The 19,454-nt window shown below is 35.9% G+C and overlaps 1 protein-coding gene across 4 annotated transcripts in view; it reads right to left on the reverse strand.

Annotated features, from left to right (window-relative positions):
- The window catches only part of WDR17 (WD repeat domain 17), a 44,749-nt gene that overhangs the window by 14,365 nt on the left and 10,930 nt on the right, over nt 1-19,454 (reverse strand). For all 4 annotated transcript variants that reach the window (XM_059471104.1, XM_059471105.1, XM_059471102.1 and 1 more), the window contains exons 6-20: nt 18,243-18,494; nt 17,359-17,481; nt 16,851-17,038; nt 15,422-15,590; nt 13,378-13,469; nt 8,993-9,075; nt 8,017-8,103; nt 7,126-7,290; nt 6,046-6,248; nt 5,760-5,909; nt 5,522-5,652; nt 3,560-3,685; nt 1,360-1,515; nt 1,021-1,085; nt 507-639 (exon numbers count right to left, since the gene is read on the reverse strand). In XM_059471104.1, coding sequence (XP_059327087.1) covers nt 507-639; nt 1,021-1,085; nt 1,360-1,515; nt 3,560-3,685; nt 5,522-5,652; nt 5,760-5,909; nt 6,046-6,248; nt 7,126-7,290; nt 8,017-8,103; nt 8,993-9,075; nt 13,378-13,469; nt 15,422-15,590; nt 16,851-17,038; nt 17,359-17,481; nt 18,243-18,494 — 2,123 coding nt within the window. The remainder of the gene's footprint in view (nt 1-506; nt 640-1,020; nt 1,086-1,359; nt 1,516-3,559; nt 3,686-5,521; nt 5,653-5,759; nt 5,910-6,045; nt 6,249-7,125; nt 7,291-8,016; nt 8,104-8,992; nt 9,076-13,377; nt 13,470-15,421; nt 15,591-16,850; nt 17,039-17,358; nt 17,482-18,242; nt 18,495-19,454) is intronic.

Consider the following 19,454-nt stretch of genomic DNA (forward strand, 5'->3'; position numbering starts at 1 on the left):
AATTGTAGTAGCTCTGCAATACCTCTCTTCCAAGAAAAATTAAGATCTTTCTGGAGCTTTAACTTGCTTTAAAGTTCAAACACTATAGTTTGAACTATAGTTCAAAACAATCTAAGCATGTGTCAAAGTTACATTCTGTACATTATTTAGCTAAAACCTACAGATGATTTCTCAGTAGAAATTAATGAGAAAGCAAATCCTACATGAATTTGATGTTAAGGACAATACCAGCTGTTGAAAATCGGCTTCCATTTAAATTGAAATTGAACACATTGGTTTACATTATGGTCATTTGTTTCAGTTTAGAAGAATCAGGCTTTAAATCTGTAAATGTGAGGTACCTCCTTCTTGTGATTTCTGTATAAAAACTGGTCAATACCAAATGGAAGTAAAGACTAGGGCATCATTATTCAGCTATTTTGCCTTTTAAATGTGCATGTCACATTCTGACTTAAAAGCTAAGAGCTAAATACATCTCCCACACTGGTATATATGTATAGTAATACCTGTGCAACAAGTAGAGCCTCTTTAAGCTGACCTCTTGAAGTAAAGAATGAAACCAGTTTCTTCACATCTCCAATAGCTATACAGTATGGGATGACATCATCATTTTCTTCCTGAATTAACTGATCAGCTCTCCTAATTAAACAAATGAATAAATAAACAAGAAGGAACCATATATGAGCAATCACCAAAGTCAACTACATGGTGTAGGTGTTAGATGAAGCCAAATAAAGTTCACTGAAACCCATCTGCCTTTCCAGACTTACAAAGTGTGAATACTGCACTTAAAGAGTTTGTAAAGTTGCAATTTATTTTCAACCCTTTGATTCTTGTACACAAAGTTATTGTTGAAATGCTCCACAGTTCTATCCCAAAGCTTACTGAACAAAAAGTAACATCAGTAGAATGCTGTAACAAAAGACAAGTGTATTTAGTAATAGTAACCATCCTTCCTACTTGTCTGTGTCCTTTTATGAACTGAAGCTACAATCTACCATCATATTTTAGTTAACTTACCTTTGCATTAACTTCCTCCAATATTTCATTGATACACCAGGTGCAACTGAGAGAGCTTTGTCCCACTAGAAGAAAGCAATAATACATTTAATGTGGTAATTTCCATTTGAGAAGCAGCCATATTTTAAACTAGTGTAACTTTTCTTCCATTAAAAATATATTTGTCAAAGTGAAATAAGGAATGAGTTATGCTTTAGACAGCATATGTTAAAAATAAGTGGAACAAGATTATTGTTTTGGGGACTTGTGACCCATTCATTGCTTCCCCATCTTTGCTAGGGTAGCTGTTTTCAGAAACTTCAATAAGTTTTATTCTTCAATAGTGTTCTGATGTTTTACCTCTCCAAGTTCTACCATTAGCTCACAATATCGCTGAATTTGTCCTAATCTTAAATGTATTTCTGCAGCTTCTTTGAGTCTTTCCTCTTTGCTGGGTGCACCAATACCACCTCCAAATTTAGACATCTTTACTGTTGTCAGTTCTTGTGCCTTGGACTGAGGGGAAAAAAAAAAAGATTTAGAAGTTTTCTGTGATGAAAAAAAGTTTCCTTAAGAATGAACTATTGGTAAATATTACAGCAGAATATAATGGTTATAATTTAAGAAAAACATTAGCAAAAAGGCTAATTAAAAGAGATTTCAATGAGATTACAGTGAACTATATTTATGTTGTTAAAGTAAATGTGTTAGTGTTTTATTGTGCATATACATTTTCATTTATTATCTTCCTATAATAACTTATTTTTTTATTCTCATATATAATGGTAATTCATCCAGATGTCTCTCATAAAAATCTTGATATTTTGAAACTTAAAAAAAAATCTATTTGTGTACATAAAGCATAGAGAGCTGAAAATTGTACGTATTACCATTATAATGATGTCCACACAAAGAAATAACAAAGACAGTAGGCTTAACTGGTAGACAACAAGTTCTGTGATCTGATCTGTCATGCCCCATTAACCTTATAGCCAAGAAATTATTTATATTCCCAACTTCTGCAATTTTTATATTAGTTGCGAAGACAAGGCTTAATTTCTTCATCTGGCAGAGCCTGAGAAACAAGCTGCAACAGAATTATATGTACAGGAAAAAAACAAAACAAAACAAAGGGAGATTCCCATTTCAAGAATTCTCAGTTGAATTCTATCTTCAATGCACAATGATGGCATTGGGCTATTCATGACTTTGCAGAACCGTATATGGAAGAGGGAGAATGAATTCTGAACATTCTTCCTCAAACTAAACTGCCACAAAGACCAATGGCAGCTCCCAAGAATCTGGCTTTTTTAAAAAAAAATACTACATTTTTTTTATCTCAGCACCTCTATATTTTTTATTATTTTCATGCTAAAGTCATCAATGCATCCTCTCTGTTTACTAAGACCAGAAAAACCAGAGCTTCTATACATCCTTACTTCATCCTGAAATGTATAGGTGCTGCAGTGCCACTATTTAGTTTCCTAAGGAAAAGAGAATATTAGCAGTCCTTAATAAGCAGGCAGCATTACCCTACCCCATACTTTCTCTTAAAGATTTCAAGCACCGATTTTGAGTCAGCAAGAAGGGGAAAATGCTTTTAATTAATGTGAACACTTAATTCAGGTCCACAGAATGACCAGCAATTACTGTAGTTACTCTAGGTCACTGGAGTTATAAATGCATGAAATAATTTTGCAGGGGTAAACAGACTGCTGGCACTGCACAAGTCAAGCTTTAATGTCTTCTCAGGCCAACTGGCTGAGAAAATTGGTTTTTTGGACACATGGACACACAAACAGAGCTTCACAGGATTTGCAGAGCAGCTGCTATTATTACAGTTAACAACACTACTAAACTTAATCACTTGAGAGTCTCAAGGAACGTAAGACACTAAAAAAGCCTGTGATTTTACAGCAAACAACAGGTGATACCTGGCAAGTATTAGCCCTGAGGATGGCAAGCGCATTTCCTCATCCATATCAGCAGATCATCTTTCCTCTATTTACAATCCAGTCATTGGAGTATGGGATTCTTTAGTACTCATCCAAGTCACTCTTAAGCTGTGTATCTGTATTAAGGACAGCTTCTTTCCATTCCTTCTTACAGAGAGCTACAGAACACGTTTCTGATGACTCTCCCCCATTTTCAGACATGAATTCCCCTGTCTTTACATCTGAACATAGCTACACACTTCATGTTTATACAAATAAGTAATTTAACTTTACTGAACATGAAAGTACAGTGTATATAATAGGCAAGACAAATCACTTCATAGCTGAAACTGTAGTGATGATTGTTTGCAATTGATTTTGTTTTGAAATTGCTTTTCTAGTTAATAACTGTAACCTAGCATTTTAACACTTAGTATGCATGAAGTCACACAGACTCAGCTAGATGCTATTGTAACAGACAAGTATTGCAGTGAAGAACCAATATTGCACAAATATCTTTGGATATGAAGTTGTGACCCTTTGTAAAGCACTGAGTGTTATTTTTAAATAGTGAAACACTACATGGACTAACAACCATTTTCACATACTGTTTGTGCTTCACTTACCAGTCTAAATCTAATGAGGTGTTTCATATGCATAATTCCTTTGCAGTAGTTTTGTGGAAGCAAACTGTCATCCTGTCCCTTTATTACAGCAACCAAATCCCACAAATTTTTGCTGCCTCCTGGAGGCTAAAATTGTTAGGGAAGAAGAGTTTTATTACAGTTATGCTCAAGAGAGAAACTTGAACTTATAAAGATATTGGAAAACATTTGTCAGTGAACTCCAAGAAATACAATTTCAGACAATTCCAATATTAGAACCTTTATTATGAAAACATGAGTTAGTTCAAGAGACTACAAGTCCTTCAGTCTTCTTGAAGGCTGTAAAGATACAGTGAGATCCATGAACCTATTTGGTTATGTGTGGACATAGCTGAGGGCTCACCATTAGTTTTGCCTTTTGCTCTCAAATAAATGCAAGCTATCTTGTGTCTACTGCTGGCACAAACCAACAGTCAGCTGCTGCCAAGCAGAAGCTGACCCAGGACTTCCTTACTATTTTCTGTAAAGCAAAGGCATGGGCCAGGTAGAAAAGAATTTCAAAGCTTGACTGTCACAACCTGGTTTACTATCCTAATATTAAATCTTAAAATAGACACATATAGTATAACGGTATATGCACAAAATATTGTTTTAAAATAAATTTTAAGCATTTCTATTGGTCTAGCCTTTGAATCAATCCTTCTCTAGAAACAGGACAACAGTTTAACACTGAATGAAGTCTGGAAGAGAGTGAGTATTCAAAAGCTTAAAAAAGTCATTAAACCTTTGACCTAAAGAAGCTTTTCTAAGAATAACAGGATCACAAGAAGTCAAATTATTTCTGAGCTGGGAAAAAGTATAAAATCCTACTAGGGAAACCTCACCCATCCAACCTCCCTCCCCGCTTTCCCCCCTGCCCCCCCCCCCCCAAAAAAAATAATAAAAGAGACTACTCTCTCTTTTTTCTCTCCCCTAAAACTCTTATCAGATTCCTCATAGTTTAGCACAATACCTCCTTTTCTGGAGTCAAAACCACTGCCCATACCTGATCAAAAAAGCTTTTGTTCTTGGAAAATTCTAGTATTCTTAAAACAGTTTTACTGTCAAATCAACAAGGGAAGTCAAAATTTATACCTTATGTAAAACTAAGAATTCCATAAATATATTTTTAACAAAAGAGAAAATGTCTAAGTTTGAAATTGATTATGATTGTTTCATCATTTCTCAATTGTTCACTTCAATTTAGCTAGAACTCAAACCAAATACTTAGAATGAACTAGGTCTTTTTAGATCAGCGTTTTGATTTAAATTACAAGAGTATTGGACACAAATTTCACTAGTAGTAGAACCTGTAGTTCCAAGTAATTTTGTCTTTTCTGTACCTCAAGTACAGCTTCTATTCAGGTAAGAACTCAAAGTAACCCATATTTTTTAACTCATTTGCACTGAGAAGCTGCAGCAATTTATAGAAAATATTACTGTGCAATGGAGAAAAGTCAGTAGATGGCTACTGAGGCACAGGTTATCTGGATCTACAGTTCCTAAAACATAAAAAGCACTTTGGGCACAGACACAGGGCAGTTGAAAACTTGTCAGTAATGAAGGTGTTCTTTTAATAAAAACTCTAATGCAGTTTGATTAAGCACATAATTTCATTTTCTTCAATAGCAAATTGCTGTCAAATAAACCTTTCCTATAGAAAATTATATTATTTCACTAATTTAACTTTGCAAAAAGATGATTTGTTTTTTGCAAAGCCAAATTAGTGAAATTTGTTTTTCACAACTGACAAACAATTCAATCATGGACATTTTTATATGCTGACCTCGTCAGAAATAAACTTATTTCTGTCTATTTTCTAAGCTCCCTTCAAGAAAGAGAGAAAAAAATGGTAGAGAAAAAAGAAATCTCAATTTTAGATTCTGACTTCAGAAAAGAAAGTCATGTGCATTAACAACATCCCTAATTTGGCGGAATACTTACTGAAAAAAATTCTGAAAACCACCTTAGTTTTTTTCCTTGGAGACTTCCTGACAATTTTTCCAATTCTTGTTTAATATCCCTGGAAACTTTACCACACAGCAAAGGAGGAGCTCCAGACTCCACAGCGCGATCTAACACACACAAAGATTTATATATGAAATTAAAATACAAAACAACCAAAGGAATAGGAATATTAACATAAAGAAAATTAAAACAATGGCTTATACAATTTGCTTACCTGTATTGCCGATAATATCATCCCAACATCTGTCTGTTATGATATTTATTTGTAGAGGGTTTATAAGAGGTGTCAATGACCAGAGTCTCACAGTGGAATCACGAGAGCAAGATGCCATCATAAATGGACGACTAGGATGGCACGTTAATCCTAGTAGAGGGAATATTTTAAAATGCAGTGAAATAAGTTTATGTAATAACCTGTTTGATTAAATTACTTTATAAATTTCAAACCCTATTGGAATGCATTTCAATACAGAAATAAAACAAAATTTAAAAGATATTACCATACACATCTGCACCATGATCATAAACTGTGTCCAAACATGTTCCATCTCTTGTGTCCCAGACTCGAATTGTATAGTCCCAACTGCCAGATATTAGAAGGTAAGGAATTTCAGGATTCCACATCAGTCCCCGTACTGGAGCTGTATGTCCACTAAGAACATTTATACAAGCATCTTGTGTATAATCCCATATCCGAACGGTACTGAAACAGGATAAAAGAGAACAATTTATATCAGATCACCTATTGAAATATAATTATCTCTCTACTAAATCAATATTTTAAACTTCAAATTTATCAGAATATTTATTTGCATCACAACAGGGCTCAAAGAGTTGTAGTGAAAGGGGCTACATCTGGCTGGCAACTGGTCAGCAGCAATGCTCATCATGGTTCGATTCTAGGGCCGGTCCTCTTCAATGTGTATTTTATTGTCAAGAAATTTGCCATCAGGTTGTCTTTTGTCATGAATCATTGCACTGTGAACTAATAGATTTTGCTTCAAACATAAACCTGTAATGAATGATAATGGGAAAGCAATAGAAGCCAACACTCCAAACTTTACAAAAATATCTTGTATATTCTGCAGGGAAGTGGCTTAGAATCACAGAAAAATGCTTCCTTCTGCTTAAAATGGACTGATGTGCCCTCCCTCAAAAGCAATGGCATCAAACAAAAAACCAGAAAGATACAATACTCATTAAAATTCTCTGCAGATTCTACTCAAGTACACTTTTGAAAAATATCAAATAAGGGCAGGTCTTGCACCTGTTTCTTTAGATGTAATGTAAGCATGTGGCATCCTCCTTATGCCATTCCTCACACTAACAGTATCAAGCACTGAGCCTACTTTTGGGAAAGCATATGGAAACTTGCACTACTGCAGCAGTTGTGACTATTTTAGATAATGATCCTGCAGTCCAAATACTACATAAAGCTAAGAGCAGAGCTAAAACCTGTATCTGAACAAGACAGAGATTTAGATTATTAAGTATTGACAACACCATTACAAGCAAAGATGTAAGTTTCTCCAATAGTCCTGCTTGAGTTTTAAGTTTTCTAACCATTCAGAAATACTCACCCATCATCAGAGCCACTGCAGAGGATTCCTTCTCTGAGAGGAGACCACCGTACATGAAACACCTTTGCAGTATGCCCAGTAAAAACTTTCAATGGTTGATCAGAGCTGGTTGCCAAGTAGTAAACACGAACATTTTTATCCTCACAACCAGTAGCTATCATATCTCTGCAAAATAAAAACAGCAAAATCCTTGGTCACAGAGATCATAAATACTTCTTTGAATTTAAACAAAATAGATGTGCAATTTGCAATTATTTTTTTTAAATAGCAATTTTTTGCTTCTCCTTCATCTCTTCAAGATGTAACTATTGATAATCTGATTAAAAAAACTAAATCAGAATAAACCTGATAAAGATCCTTTAGTTGCAATGGGGAATATATTTCCACTCGTCTGACTATGCACCCAATACACAACTATGATTAAATCAAATTACTTTTTTTGCAAAAACTTCTCATTCATTATTAGGAATTATCTACAAAATTTACATGTAATCACAAAGGTCTAGAGGTGTAGATTGGTGTCCTTGAAATGACTGCTACATTTTTACCTTAGCAGTCATTTCAAGGACACCAATCTACACCTCTAGACCTCTCTTTCCTGGTATTGAATGTCTTCCCCCGCCTTCTCCCCCATTATATATTCAGCTAGATAATTTTTTTTCTCATCAATATGAAATGATCCTCCTTTGAAAGTTAAGAAACTTCATGGTAGTCAATGAAATATACTACTGGGAAGAGAGAGCTGCAATAGGCATAACCTACTTTGGAATAGATATTTTCAGTGTTTAACTATCACAGTGAATATCACATTCTACATAAATTTGTGTTACTTTACTGGTAATCAATTTAAATAGTAAATGTTGTCAATTCTTTGGGTTAATTTTTACTTACTTGTTGTTTTGACTCCAATCACAGCCAAACACTGCAGCTGGATGTTTGTACTTGTGAAGAACATTGCCATCAATGGTTCGAATAATACTGAAAACAATTACAATGTGATATTATAAGGAAAAATACATTCTGGGTAGGCTATCAAAAATTAGGTTTTATTCTGTGCAAATAAACCAGAGAGCAAAAATGTGTACACAAAGAATCGGAGAAACAGTCACAAACAATATCAGCCCCTCAATCACAACATTTAACTGGATGTTGATTCTACAACATCTAACTTCACTTCAGTTATCTATGTTTCTTCAGAGGGGCTTTAAAGATTCACTGTGGTACATATTTCTTGAAAGGATCTCATAGCCCAGAATCAAAGCTGTAGTCATGGCTTTAAGGTACAAACAGATCTTTATGAATTAAAAAGAAAGTTAATTATTTTCTAAAATTTTGGCCCATTATGTTCAAGCTGGAATGACACAGGTAGCAGAGGAAACAAATGAAGAAAGATTTTTAAGATGTACTGAAAACAATATTTGCAAAATTGCTTTCAATGGACATTCATGCATTTTTAGAAAGGGGGTATTATACTCCTGTGATAGTGCACTTGTGGTTATTTAATTCTAAAATAATACTTTTTAGTCCTTGAAACAACAAACTAGATAAAATTTTAAAATTAAGGCAAGTAAAGTTGGATATCTTTTGAAAAGTGTCCTCTACAGATAAGAAACCTAGAAGGATATTCTTGTCCAAATAAAAATCACTATTTAATTTCACTATCAGTGTGTCTTAGACACTATTCCTATTGAAAACATTTCCCTTATTTTTTTTAAATCATGAAAAATGTACCCTAACAAGTACAGAAGAGTAATAGAATTTAAGTTTTGTCCAGTAGGAAAAGTTTTTAAATTAATTGAGAGTATTGTCAAAATTTATGGACTTGAGAAGTGCATTTAGCCATTTGTTTTCTTCCAATAACACTCACCAAAATCCATCACTGCTGCAGGTTGCTATTCTTTTGGAATCTTTATGACTCCAGGCAATGCAGAAGATTCCATTCTTTCCATGCTTCAAAAAATGCAAAATACCTATCAATAAGAAATAATTCACCCCTTTTTCTCTCATCTACTGACTCATCTTTTTTACTTTATTCTCCTATGGTCTTCAGTCCTTTTCTCCCAGTATAGTATACTGTACAAAACCACATGATAATGAGTACCCAATATAAGCTGGATGTTTGAGAATCCAAGTCCAAAACATTGGGACTATGGAGATATGTAGTAAAACCATTATAGCCTCCAGGATCTAAGAGACAATACCGGGTCAAGATGAAGAATGAGCAATCTGTAACTATATAAACCTGAAAGTTAAACAAACAACATTGTGGACAATCAAGAGGGGCCTTTGGGCCTTGAGGCAACAACGTGAGGGATGTGAAGCACAAGTTGTGTTCTCTTCTGTCCTGCCAGTTGCAGGGAATGATGTGGCAAGAATCAGGGAGATCATGCAGATGAACAACTGGACTTGATGCCGGTGTTACCAGCATGGTTTTGGGGGTTTTGATCATAGGTCAGTTTATACAATACCAAACCTGGTGGCAACAAATGGGGTTCAGCTGTCTCCAAAGACAAAAAGGATCTTAGTTCAGGAGTTCACAGGGCTCACTGCAAGAGCTTTAAACTAGTTTGGAAAGAGACCAAGGCCAGGCTTGCCAGAGAGAATGTGTAGGGAAGGAGAGAACCATTGAAACCACTCTAGTAGCATTAGGAGGCTTAAGAGACAGTACCTTGAGCAAGCACAAGCAGCCAAAGAAGTAATCATTAGACAGAACTACAGGGAATCCCTTTGCACCTCCACTGGGATATGGACAGAATCAAATACTTCTGTTAGATGCCAGTACCCCAACAGACGCAGTATGGGGAACAAACTGGATGAACTAGATATCTGTGTGCAGTCACAAGCCTTTGACTGCACTGTGATTACAGAGACACAGTGGGATACCTTGCATGACTGGAATGTTGCCACAAAAGGCTACATAATGTTTAGGAAAGACAGGCCAGAAAGTCACATTGGTGGAATTTTCCCCTGTGCGAGGCAACACTTAAGATGTATCAAGCTCTGTCTTGGACTGGATAATGGGCAAGTCGAAAGCTTATGGTTTGGATAAAAGACACTGTTGTGGGTGTTTGCTATAGGCTGCTTGATAGGTAAAAAGAAGTGGATGAAGCCATCTACAGCCAGCTAGAAGCAGCCCCAAAGTCACAGTCACTAGTCATTGTGGGGCACTTTAACTACCCTCACATCTGCTGGAGAAGCAGCACAGTGAAGTACAGAGTCCAAGAGCTTCCTGGAAAGTGTTAATGACAACTTCCTGTCATAGATAGTCTAGGATCCCACAAGGAATCTTGTGCTGCTTGAATCTCATACTAACAAACAGGGAAAGCCTTGTGAGAGATATAAAGGTTGGGGGAAACCTTGGCAGTAATGACTATTGAGACTGTGGAGTTCAGTATCAAGCAAGGTGGAAGCAGGGCAGCAAGTAAGACACAGTCATGGACTTGAGCAGAGCTACCTTTAGTCTCTTCAGGGATTTTCTTTGAACAGCTCCATGGACAAACTCCTTGCAGGGAAAAAGGTCCAAGAGAACCAGTTGATATTCAAGGATCGTTTCCTCCAGGCTCAAAACAATGCACCCCGATGAGCAAGAAATTGGAGAAAGGGGGCAAGAGATCTTCATGGATGATCAAAGAACTTCTGTCATTAAGCACACGCAGGAAATGCACAGCAGATAGAAGCAGGGTCAGGCCCCTTGGAATTAATACAGAGAGGCTGGCAGAATAAATAGAAAGGAGATAAGGAGCACAAAGGCTCATCTGGAATTAAGTCTGGCCAAGGATGTAAAGGAGAAGAAGCAGTCTTTCTTCAGCTCTATTAATAACAAAAGGAAAACCAAGGATAATGTAGGCCCATTACTAAATGGAGGGGGGACCCTGGTAGCAGAGGATGCAGAAAAGGCAGAGTTATTGAACAATTTCTTTACAACAGTCTTCACTGACTGAACCAGCTCTCAAGAGTCTCTGACTCAAGGAACCACCATAGAAGAATGCTGGAAGCAAGACTTTCCCTTGATCAAGATGAACTGGGTTAGAGAACACACAGAAAAACTTGATATCCAAGGTCCATGGGCCCTGACAGGATGCATCCAAAAATGCTGGAAGAATATCACCACAGCGAGGCTGCTCATGGCTATCTTTGAAAGGAAGGCTGTGGCAATCTGGAGAGGTGTCTGAGGTGAGAACTGTAAGAAAGCAAATGTCACTCCAGTCTCCAAAAAGAAAGAGGAAGACCCAGGGAACTACTAACCAATTAGCCTCACCTCAAGGGATGATGAGGGGAGAGCAGTGTGTATTGCTCACCTTGACTTCATCAAGAATTTCAACACTGTCTCTGACAAAGTCCTCATAGTCAAACTCAGAAAGTGTGGAGCGGATGAGTGGACAGTGAGGCGGATGGAGAACTGGCTGAACAGCAGATCCCAGGGGGTCGTAATCAGTGGCACAGGCTCTAGTTGGAAGCCTATCACTAGCGATGGCCCCCAAGATTCAATACCAGTCCCAGAATTGTATAGGTTGTTCATCAATGACTTGATAAAGGGGCAGATGCATCCTCAGCAAGCTGACTGACAACAGAAAGCTGCGAGGAGTGGCCAATACCCCAGGGTACTGTGCAGCCCTCCAGAGGGACCTTGGCAGGTTGGAGAGGTGGGCAGAGAGGAACCAGCTGAAATTCAGCAAAGGCAACTGCAGGGTCCTGTACCTGGGGAAGAATAAACTCATGTACCAGCACAGGCGGGGCTGATCCACTGGAAAGCAGCTCTGTGGAGAAGGAGGGTGGAGTGGGAGTTCTGGTGGACACCAAGCTGTCCATGAACAGTAGTGTGACCTTGTGGCCAAGAGGCCAATGGTGTCCTGGGGCGCATTAGGAAGAGCATTCCAGCAGGGCAAGAGAGGTGATCCTGCTCTTCTATTCTGCCCTGGTGAGGACAGAATTGTGCCCAGTTTTGTCCTCAGTTAAAGAGAGATATGGAACTTGTGGAGAGGGTTCAATGGGGGTCAACAAAAATTATTTCTCTTAGAAGAAAAGGCTGAGAGAGCTGGGCATATTCAGTCTTGAGAAGTCACAACTGAGAGGCGATCATCAATGTCTGTCAGTATCTGATGGGAGTATGCCAAGAGGATGGAGCCAGGCTCTGCTCAGTAGTGCCAATCAAGGGGCAATGGGCAGAAACTGATGCACAGGAAGTTCCAATTGAACATGAGGAAGAACTTCTCTATTGTGTAAGTGACCATGCACTGGAACAAACTGTCCTGAGAGGTTGGGGAGTCTCCCTCTCGGGAGATATTCCAGAACCATCTGGATGCAATCCTGTTCAAAGTGTTCTAGGATGACCCTGCTTGAGCAGGGAGGTTGGACCAAATGACTCCCTGTTGTCCCTTCCAACATTAATCATCCAGTGATTCTGAATAAAGGTTAGTTACTTGGTGGAATAATGAAGTATATGGGCATGAAAAATTGTGGTATGAGAAAACTTAATTGGGATGTGTATCAGGACCAGTATTACAGAAAAGATATTTATTAGCACAAATGCCAATATCAGTATTAGAATGCCAGAAGTCCTGAAGGTAGGCATATTTGTTTTCTGCTCGTGCCTCTCCTCACTCCCCCACCTCTCTTCTTAAAGAGCATCCCTTGTACATTGATGTGGATCCTATACTTAAATGATGATGTCTGTATAATCTGAAGATCACAGCTATATACCAGGAATACACAAAATAGTGTAAAATACTACAGCATAATATTACACAACTCCTTCTGCCAATAAACATTATGCTACTATTTCAGGACTTAAAAACGTCTGGATAAATTTCAGGTAATACAAGGCAAGCCACTGAATGAGTCATATTGCTTAGTGTGCTGCAAAATGGAGCTTTACTGATCTAGGCTTCAGGTACTTCAAGTTTTTTCTGGCCCTTATGTTTGAAAATATTGATGCTGAGTCTGTATGTCCATATATCACAGGTTTACACAGTTAAGGAATTAGCAATGCTTTTGCCACGTATCCCTACAAGACCAATTTTAAGATAATGGAGTCCATCTGGTGCTTCACCACTCTCATATTACAAACCCATTCTGAGGAAGTAAAAATACTTCTGCCACACATGTAAACTGGCACCTAGATAACTCCATAGACTTTTATTCTATAGCACCTTTTAAAAATATATGTACTTTGGCCATCTCTACTTATGGACACTAGAGGGAATGACTAACTTGCATTTCATATAGACAAAAAAAGTAGCAATCCCATCTTACCTCACTGAATCTGGTTATTATTTTGCCTTTTCGAATATCCCAGATAAAGGCACCATTTCTGGATGTTCCACCTGCTATGCAGTTCAGATTTCCTTTAAAAAGAGATGTTTATAAAATATTACAATAAGTATAAAATCACAAGATTGTTTAACAATGGTTTTGCTTTAAATTGAAGAAATGTAATATGAACATAAGCCATCAATGGTACATGAACATGAGGCTAGCATTTGCTACTAAGTCACAAACATCAATTTCAGTGAAAGCCTGACCTGTCTTTCTACATTCCTGTTTTGAGGAATGGTCAAATAAAAATTGTATTCCTGTAAAAAGCGTCTTAATGCCTGCTAAAAGTCTTGCATGTAAGAAATTATTGATCATGATGCATATGACTAAACCTGAAAGAGAGGCAACCTCAATGTTTCAAGCCTAAAGTTGTAGCAACTAGAGCATTTCCCTTTAAAGTTCACTACATATAAAGACAAATCCTAAAAATGAGACAGAACACCTAACAGTATTTTGTTTCCTTAATCTTGCACCACTGCTGCACCTAAGACCATCAAGGATGTACCTGAATCTGTAACCACACTCTACAGGGTGGAAAATCTGAGTACAAAATTCCACAGTGAGAACCAGAAAATTCATTTCTGGTCTAACCCAAAAGCCACCAAAGTCTCCTCACTACAGTGACTATCCCAATATAGCTACACTTTTCATTAAATAGCAGATTTATAGGAAACTTTTGACTGTTATTTTATTGCAAGCTTCAGAGGCAGAAAAGACAATCTATGCAGGAGGAGTCTAGCAAGGTAAATATACAAAATGGGAGTAAACTCAGGTAGGAGAATGATGGGGAGAAAAAAGAAAAATGGAGTAATCACTTTTTTCAAAGGTCTGAGACCAAACAAATTGGGGCATGCATTAGATTACACATTAGGAACAAAGTACAAGGCAGGAACTGTCTAGGAGTAAGCACCAAACGTTCTGGCTGGGAGGGACAGGAGCTTTTGGACAGGATACTAAGGAACAAAATTGGAGCATGTACTTCCAATTTATCTTAAAAAAAAAAAAAAAAACAAAAAAAAACAAAACAAAAAAAAAAAAAAACAAAAGCAACAAACCTACACCCCTCCTGCAGCAAACAAACTATTGAATCAATGTGAGATACAACTAAACACTGAATTTAAACTTCAAAATTAAATAGCCAAGAATAAGCACTGTATTTCATATTGCCATGATTTCCATACAGCAAGAAAAATTATTTGTGAAGATACATACATATACAGTGCAAGAGACTCTCTGAAATGAAAAAGTGCAAATTTATTTAACATATGCAGACTATATTAAGCTTCCCACCACAATATTTTTCTTCTGTCAGTTATTATTTTTGAAGAGTTTAAAAGTGCAGGTGAGAAGAGAAAGGTGAATTATTTAGATTTAAAAAAATACATCTGCTATCCAAAGAAATAAAACATGACAGGGAAGTCAACTTATTGTAAACTATTGACAACTATCAGATGTGTATTTTTATGTATACCAAAGGGGGTTACAGAATAGCTTTGAAAACAAAATTTCCTAGTGAGTCCAGTGATTTGTCTAAGAAAAAGTAGATGCTTTCCCCAAAAGACACTTCCTATTCTAATAAGGTCAAAGCAGAGTTATTCAGTGATTAGACTCGTACGCAAAGAAGGAAGAAAAAGACCTAAATACATATCTTCCACTATTTCAGCAAAAATATAATCTGAATTCCTTTAAGTAGCTGCTTCTTGTGCAAAGCAGGACAGTTTGTCATCTGCATAATGCCATGTTAGAAGTGTTCCAGAGATTTTCATCCCTCCATTCTGAGTATGAAATACTGTGAGCATTACTCAGAAGGGTAAGTTTCAACAAGGTCTGAAGAATTGAATTCTACTGGTTTCACAGATAATTAAGTTTTGTTTAAACCTTAGAAGATGCCTTTCTATATAAAACTAATACTTTTATATGACAAACTCTGCAGTTAATGCTAATTGAAAGAACACTTAGACATACAGCAAAATATTCTTACCTGGAGCCCAAGAAATGGAATAAATAACCCCCTCATTACCAGGAGATGTATAAACCGCTGATAAAGTATTTATGTCCCAAACTTTTATTGTGCCATCAAATGAAGCTGTAGCAAGAAGATCAGGGTTATCAGGTTTGAATTTGCAATCAAAGATGGTCTCAACATGTCCCTTAAATGAAACAAATATTTAATCCATTTTTATTACATTTGATTTTCTTCATAAGTCCAACTCTAGATCAACCTCTAAAATACATTGCATTTAATTTAATTGTCAGGTCAATTAAGAGTTCCAAAACCCTTTTATATTTAGGCTTATCAGTCAAAATAAAAGGTATAAAATAACTTAGACTACAACATGCTCTTTCATAGGTTATAATTAAAACCAGAAAAATTCTTTTCTGAAACAATAGAGTAATGCAATGCCAGGAACTTGTTAGCATTTTCTGTTGAACACATGTTGCTAAAATATTGAATTAAAAAACTAAGCAAAAAAAAAAAAAACAAACTTAATTTTTTAAAACAGGAACAGTTTTTCCCTTTTGGTTAAAATACCTGATTGGGAAAATAAAGTTCTGTATGATGAACATGTTCTACAAGTTGTCTAGTGCCCCACTGAATATTCTGTGTTTCTATATACAGTCTATGCTCTATTGCAGCTTAAACTTCAATCCATCAGAGTTTTAATGTATCAATTGGTTGTTTTCCAAGACATGCCTTTGTAGAATTTAAGTTTATAAATATATGAAACACAAGTATTATGTAAGAATTTTTTTAAGCCTCAGTTGCTTTACAGGATGAAATTCAATAAAAATGGAAAGACAAAACCAACCAGCAGCCTCTATTCAAATGCATATGGGAGTACAGTTGAAAATTGTTTGGGGTTTTTTTGAGTGAAAAGGGAACTTGGAAAGAGGAAAAGAGAAATATCCTCAAGAACCTCAGTAACTAAAAGCCTGGTGAAGAAAAGAGTCATCTAATATATGTTAAACCTGTTTCTGAATTTCAGGTTCAAAGTAAATTTAATAATACTTTGTAATGTTAAACTGAGTGCATTCACCATATAGCTCTCTGATTTGACTCAAACTTTTATGCTGAATTATAGAAAACCCATTAGAGAAAATTTCTGAGAACTAAAATTTCAAACTAAAATTTCAGTTTAAAAAATAAACAAACCAAAAACAAGTCTGTAACTCTTTATTTCTGTTTTTAAAAAAGCTGTCAGAATACTTCCAACAGAATTCAGTAACTTCCAATTAAAAATTACTTTTAACTTCAGAACTGTGACTTTATTTCCTAGAAATTTGGGCTCTTTTTAACAATAGAAACTGCTTTACAGTACTGCAAAGCCTTCATTCTCCATTTTCTTGCTGTTAGAAAAAAGTGCATAAGCCAAATAAACTCTCTATTCAAAAACAGAGATGAACCATACCAAATCTCTAAGGAAATCCCACTTTTTGGCTCCCATGTCATAAAGCCCCACTCCACCATCCATGAAGCAACAGACGGTATGACCAGGAGGAAGAGAAAATGCTTGGTTTTGGGTTAAAGTTGGAGGAGGAACAGCCTCACTTGTTGAAGATGTATGGTGATTTTTAGGAGGATACTGTGATGAACATGCTTAACAATATAAAGCAAAAGACAGAGAGAAGATTATTTCTTATTACAATAATAAGCAAAATTATAAAGAGTAAAATGCTTGTATTCTAATAAGATTTAAAACAAAAGAAATGGAGAATTCCTGTATGAAGCCTGGCCTACTAAAGAAGGACCTTATAAAGTACTTGTCCTTTATGCATTTGTCTAATCAACTAGCAGCAGAAGATAATTTAATTAAGAACTAAATAGCTGACCAACACTACAGAGATTGATCTGGACTCATAAATAAGATTTTCTAAATTTGCAACCATTTAACTAATAACAATCAAAATTACACTTACACTTTTGTTTTGGAGGAGAACTTAGCACATGCAAGCCATGGAAACCAGTTTGCTTCAATTTAAAATTCTCTATAGGTGTTGTACGTGAAACATTCCAAACACGTAACACACCAACCTGAGAATCTGAGGTTTAAAAAAACAAAACAAAACACAGAGGTATGTGGTTTGAGGACTGATTTATACAAAAATACAGCAGTGAATTAAACTTCAAGTCCTAAGAATAATTTTATAAGCAGGCACTGTCAACTCCTGTCAACTATTCTATAGAATCATAGAATAGTTAGGGCTGGAGGGAACCTCTGGAGATCATCTAGTGTAGCATCCATGGCACCCTATTTGTCCTCCATTCACCGCAATGAACATATCACTATTAACAACAATCATTATTAATATTGGCTATTTAAACACAGATAAATTCTTCCTCTATTTTTATAAAATATTCTGCCAGTCTTAATTTCTTTATTCATTAGTTCAACCTGAGCCATAATGTCTATGGTGTAGAAAAGAGGCAGGAAATAGATTACTTTCTTCTTTTAATCTTTTAAATCTCTGAAGTGGCATCAATTACTACAATGCATTTTTATTCCTATTACCAAAGGAATTAATATATTTTTTTCTAAAGGGTGCATGAGGAAAATATTATTTAGCAAATTGTAGAAAGTCACATTATTTATGTAGCTAAAACTTTTAAAACATGAAAAAACCACTCAGTGTAGTTTTATTATTTTCTGGTTTTGTGTTATGGTCTTTTTTATGTACAATTCATGTATGCTTCTACTTTTAAAAATATTATGAAACATAAAAATCAAACTTGGAGTATCAATTTTTGAAGACTCAGTCCTGTATTTGTTATCTTTGTATAAATCAGGAAATAAAAGCCTTACCTCCAGTTATAAACATTCCAGGTGCACTAGAAACCCAGGCTAAACACTGAACAGATGCTGCTGCACTGGGAAAACTAAAAGTTGTGATACAGGACAGAGATTCAGAATCAACTAGTCGAATACCATTATGTAAATTAGCAACAAGAAGGTAATCAGTTGACAAAGGGTCCCACTCCAGAGCAGTAACTGGATCCTCTTCATCTGTTCCTTCAAGAGACTCTGGTCTTAAGACATGTTTCTGATTTTTAGAACCTTTAAAGTGCACAAGAAAACAGGTTATTTAAAAATTAAATCAAATACATACTTTCAATAGGTACAAGATTGGCAAACATAATTTTTTCCTCTCTCCCTGAAATTTTCACTAGCCTGCTCTCTTGTCTGCAGCAGTGAAATTTTGAAGCTTTCTTGGCAATATTTGACTTAAGAGTATTACTTTTTCTATCAGATTTGACTTTATGTTTAATACAGCAGAAAACAGAAACAGCTATCAGAGTTATAAACATAATTTTATAGGAAATGAAAGTATGTTAAATCACATACATTGTTCTAAGAATTTCTGTGAGTAAAGGTCTGCAGCACAGCATAAAATACAAGCCATTTGAATGCAAATAAATCTTCACACCACAGCATATACAGGCAAAATAAAGGCAGTAAGAACCAGAAAAACACTGTGGCAGTAAAGGCTTATTCTGAAGAACTGCCTTTAGACTTTTTTTCTTCTTAAAAATTGTGTGTGCAACTATGAAGTGCTTATAGATTCTGTAGCCAAAACAGATCATTCATATCTAGTCTGACACCCACAAAAAAGATTATATGTTTCACTTGATGATCCAGATTATTGAAACACACATTTTTAATATTATATTTATCTCCCACTTTTTTATTTTTTCAGAGAGATTAATCTTAGTTGTATAAGACAGAGTACAGTCCAAATGAAATAGATCTGTATTTTTGAAGTTGTGATCTTATAACAAAAAATATTACTGCTTTTCTAGAAATAAGGAATTGACACCTTCCATTATTCATAGACAGACTTCATGAAAAGTATCAGTCTGATAAATACTTAGATGTTATCATATTAAAATTGATTTTCTTTTCCCAGTGCCAGTGCTAACTCAGTCAGCACTACAGAAGCAAGAGAATCTATTATCTGTGAAATCCTGTGTGACAACTTAGTAGAGTGAACTGAAAGAAAATAAATTTTGCATGGTG

This window comes from Ammospiza nelsoni, chromosome 4 (assembly GCF_027579445.1).
Source record: "Ammospiza nelsoni isolate bAmmNel1 chromosome 4, bAmmNel1.pri, whole genome shotgun sequence".
NCBI classification, from domain to species: Eukaryota; Metazoa; Chordata; class Aves; order Passeriformes; family Passerellidae; genus Ammospiza; species Ammospiza nelsoni.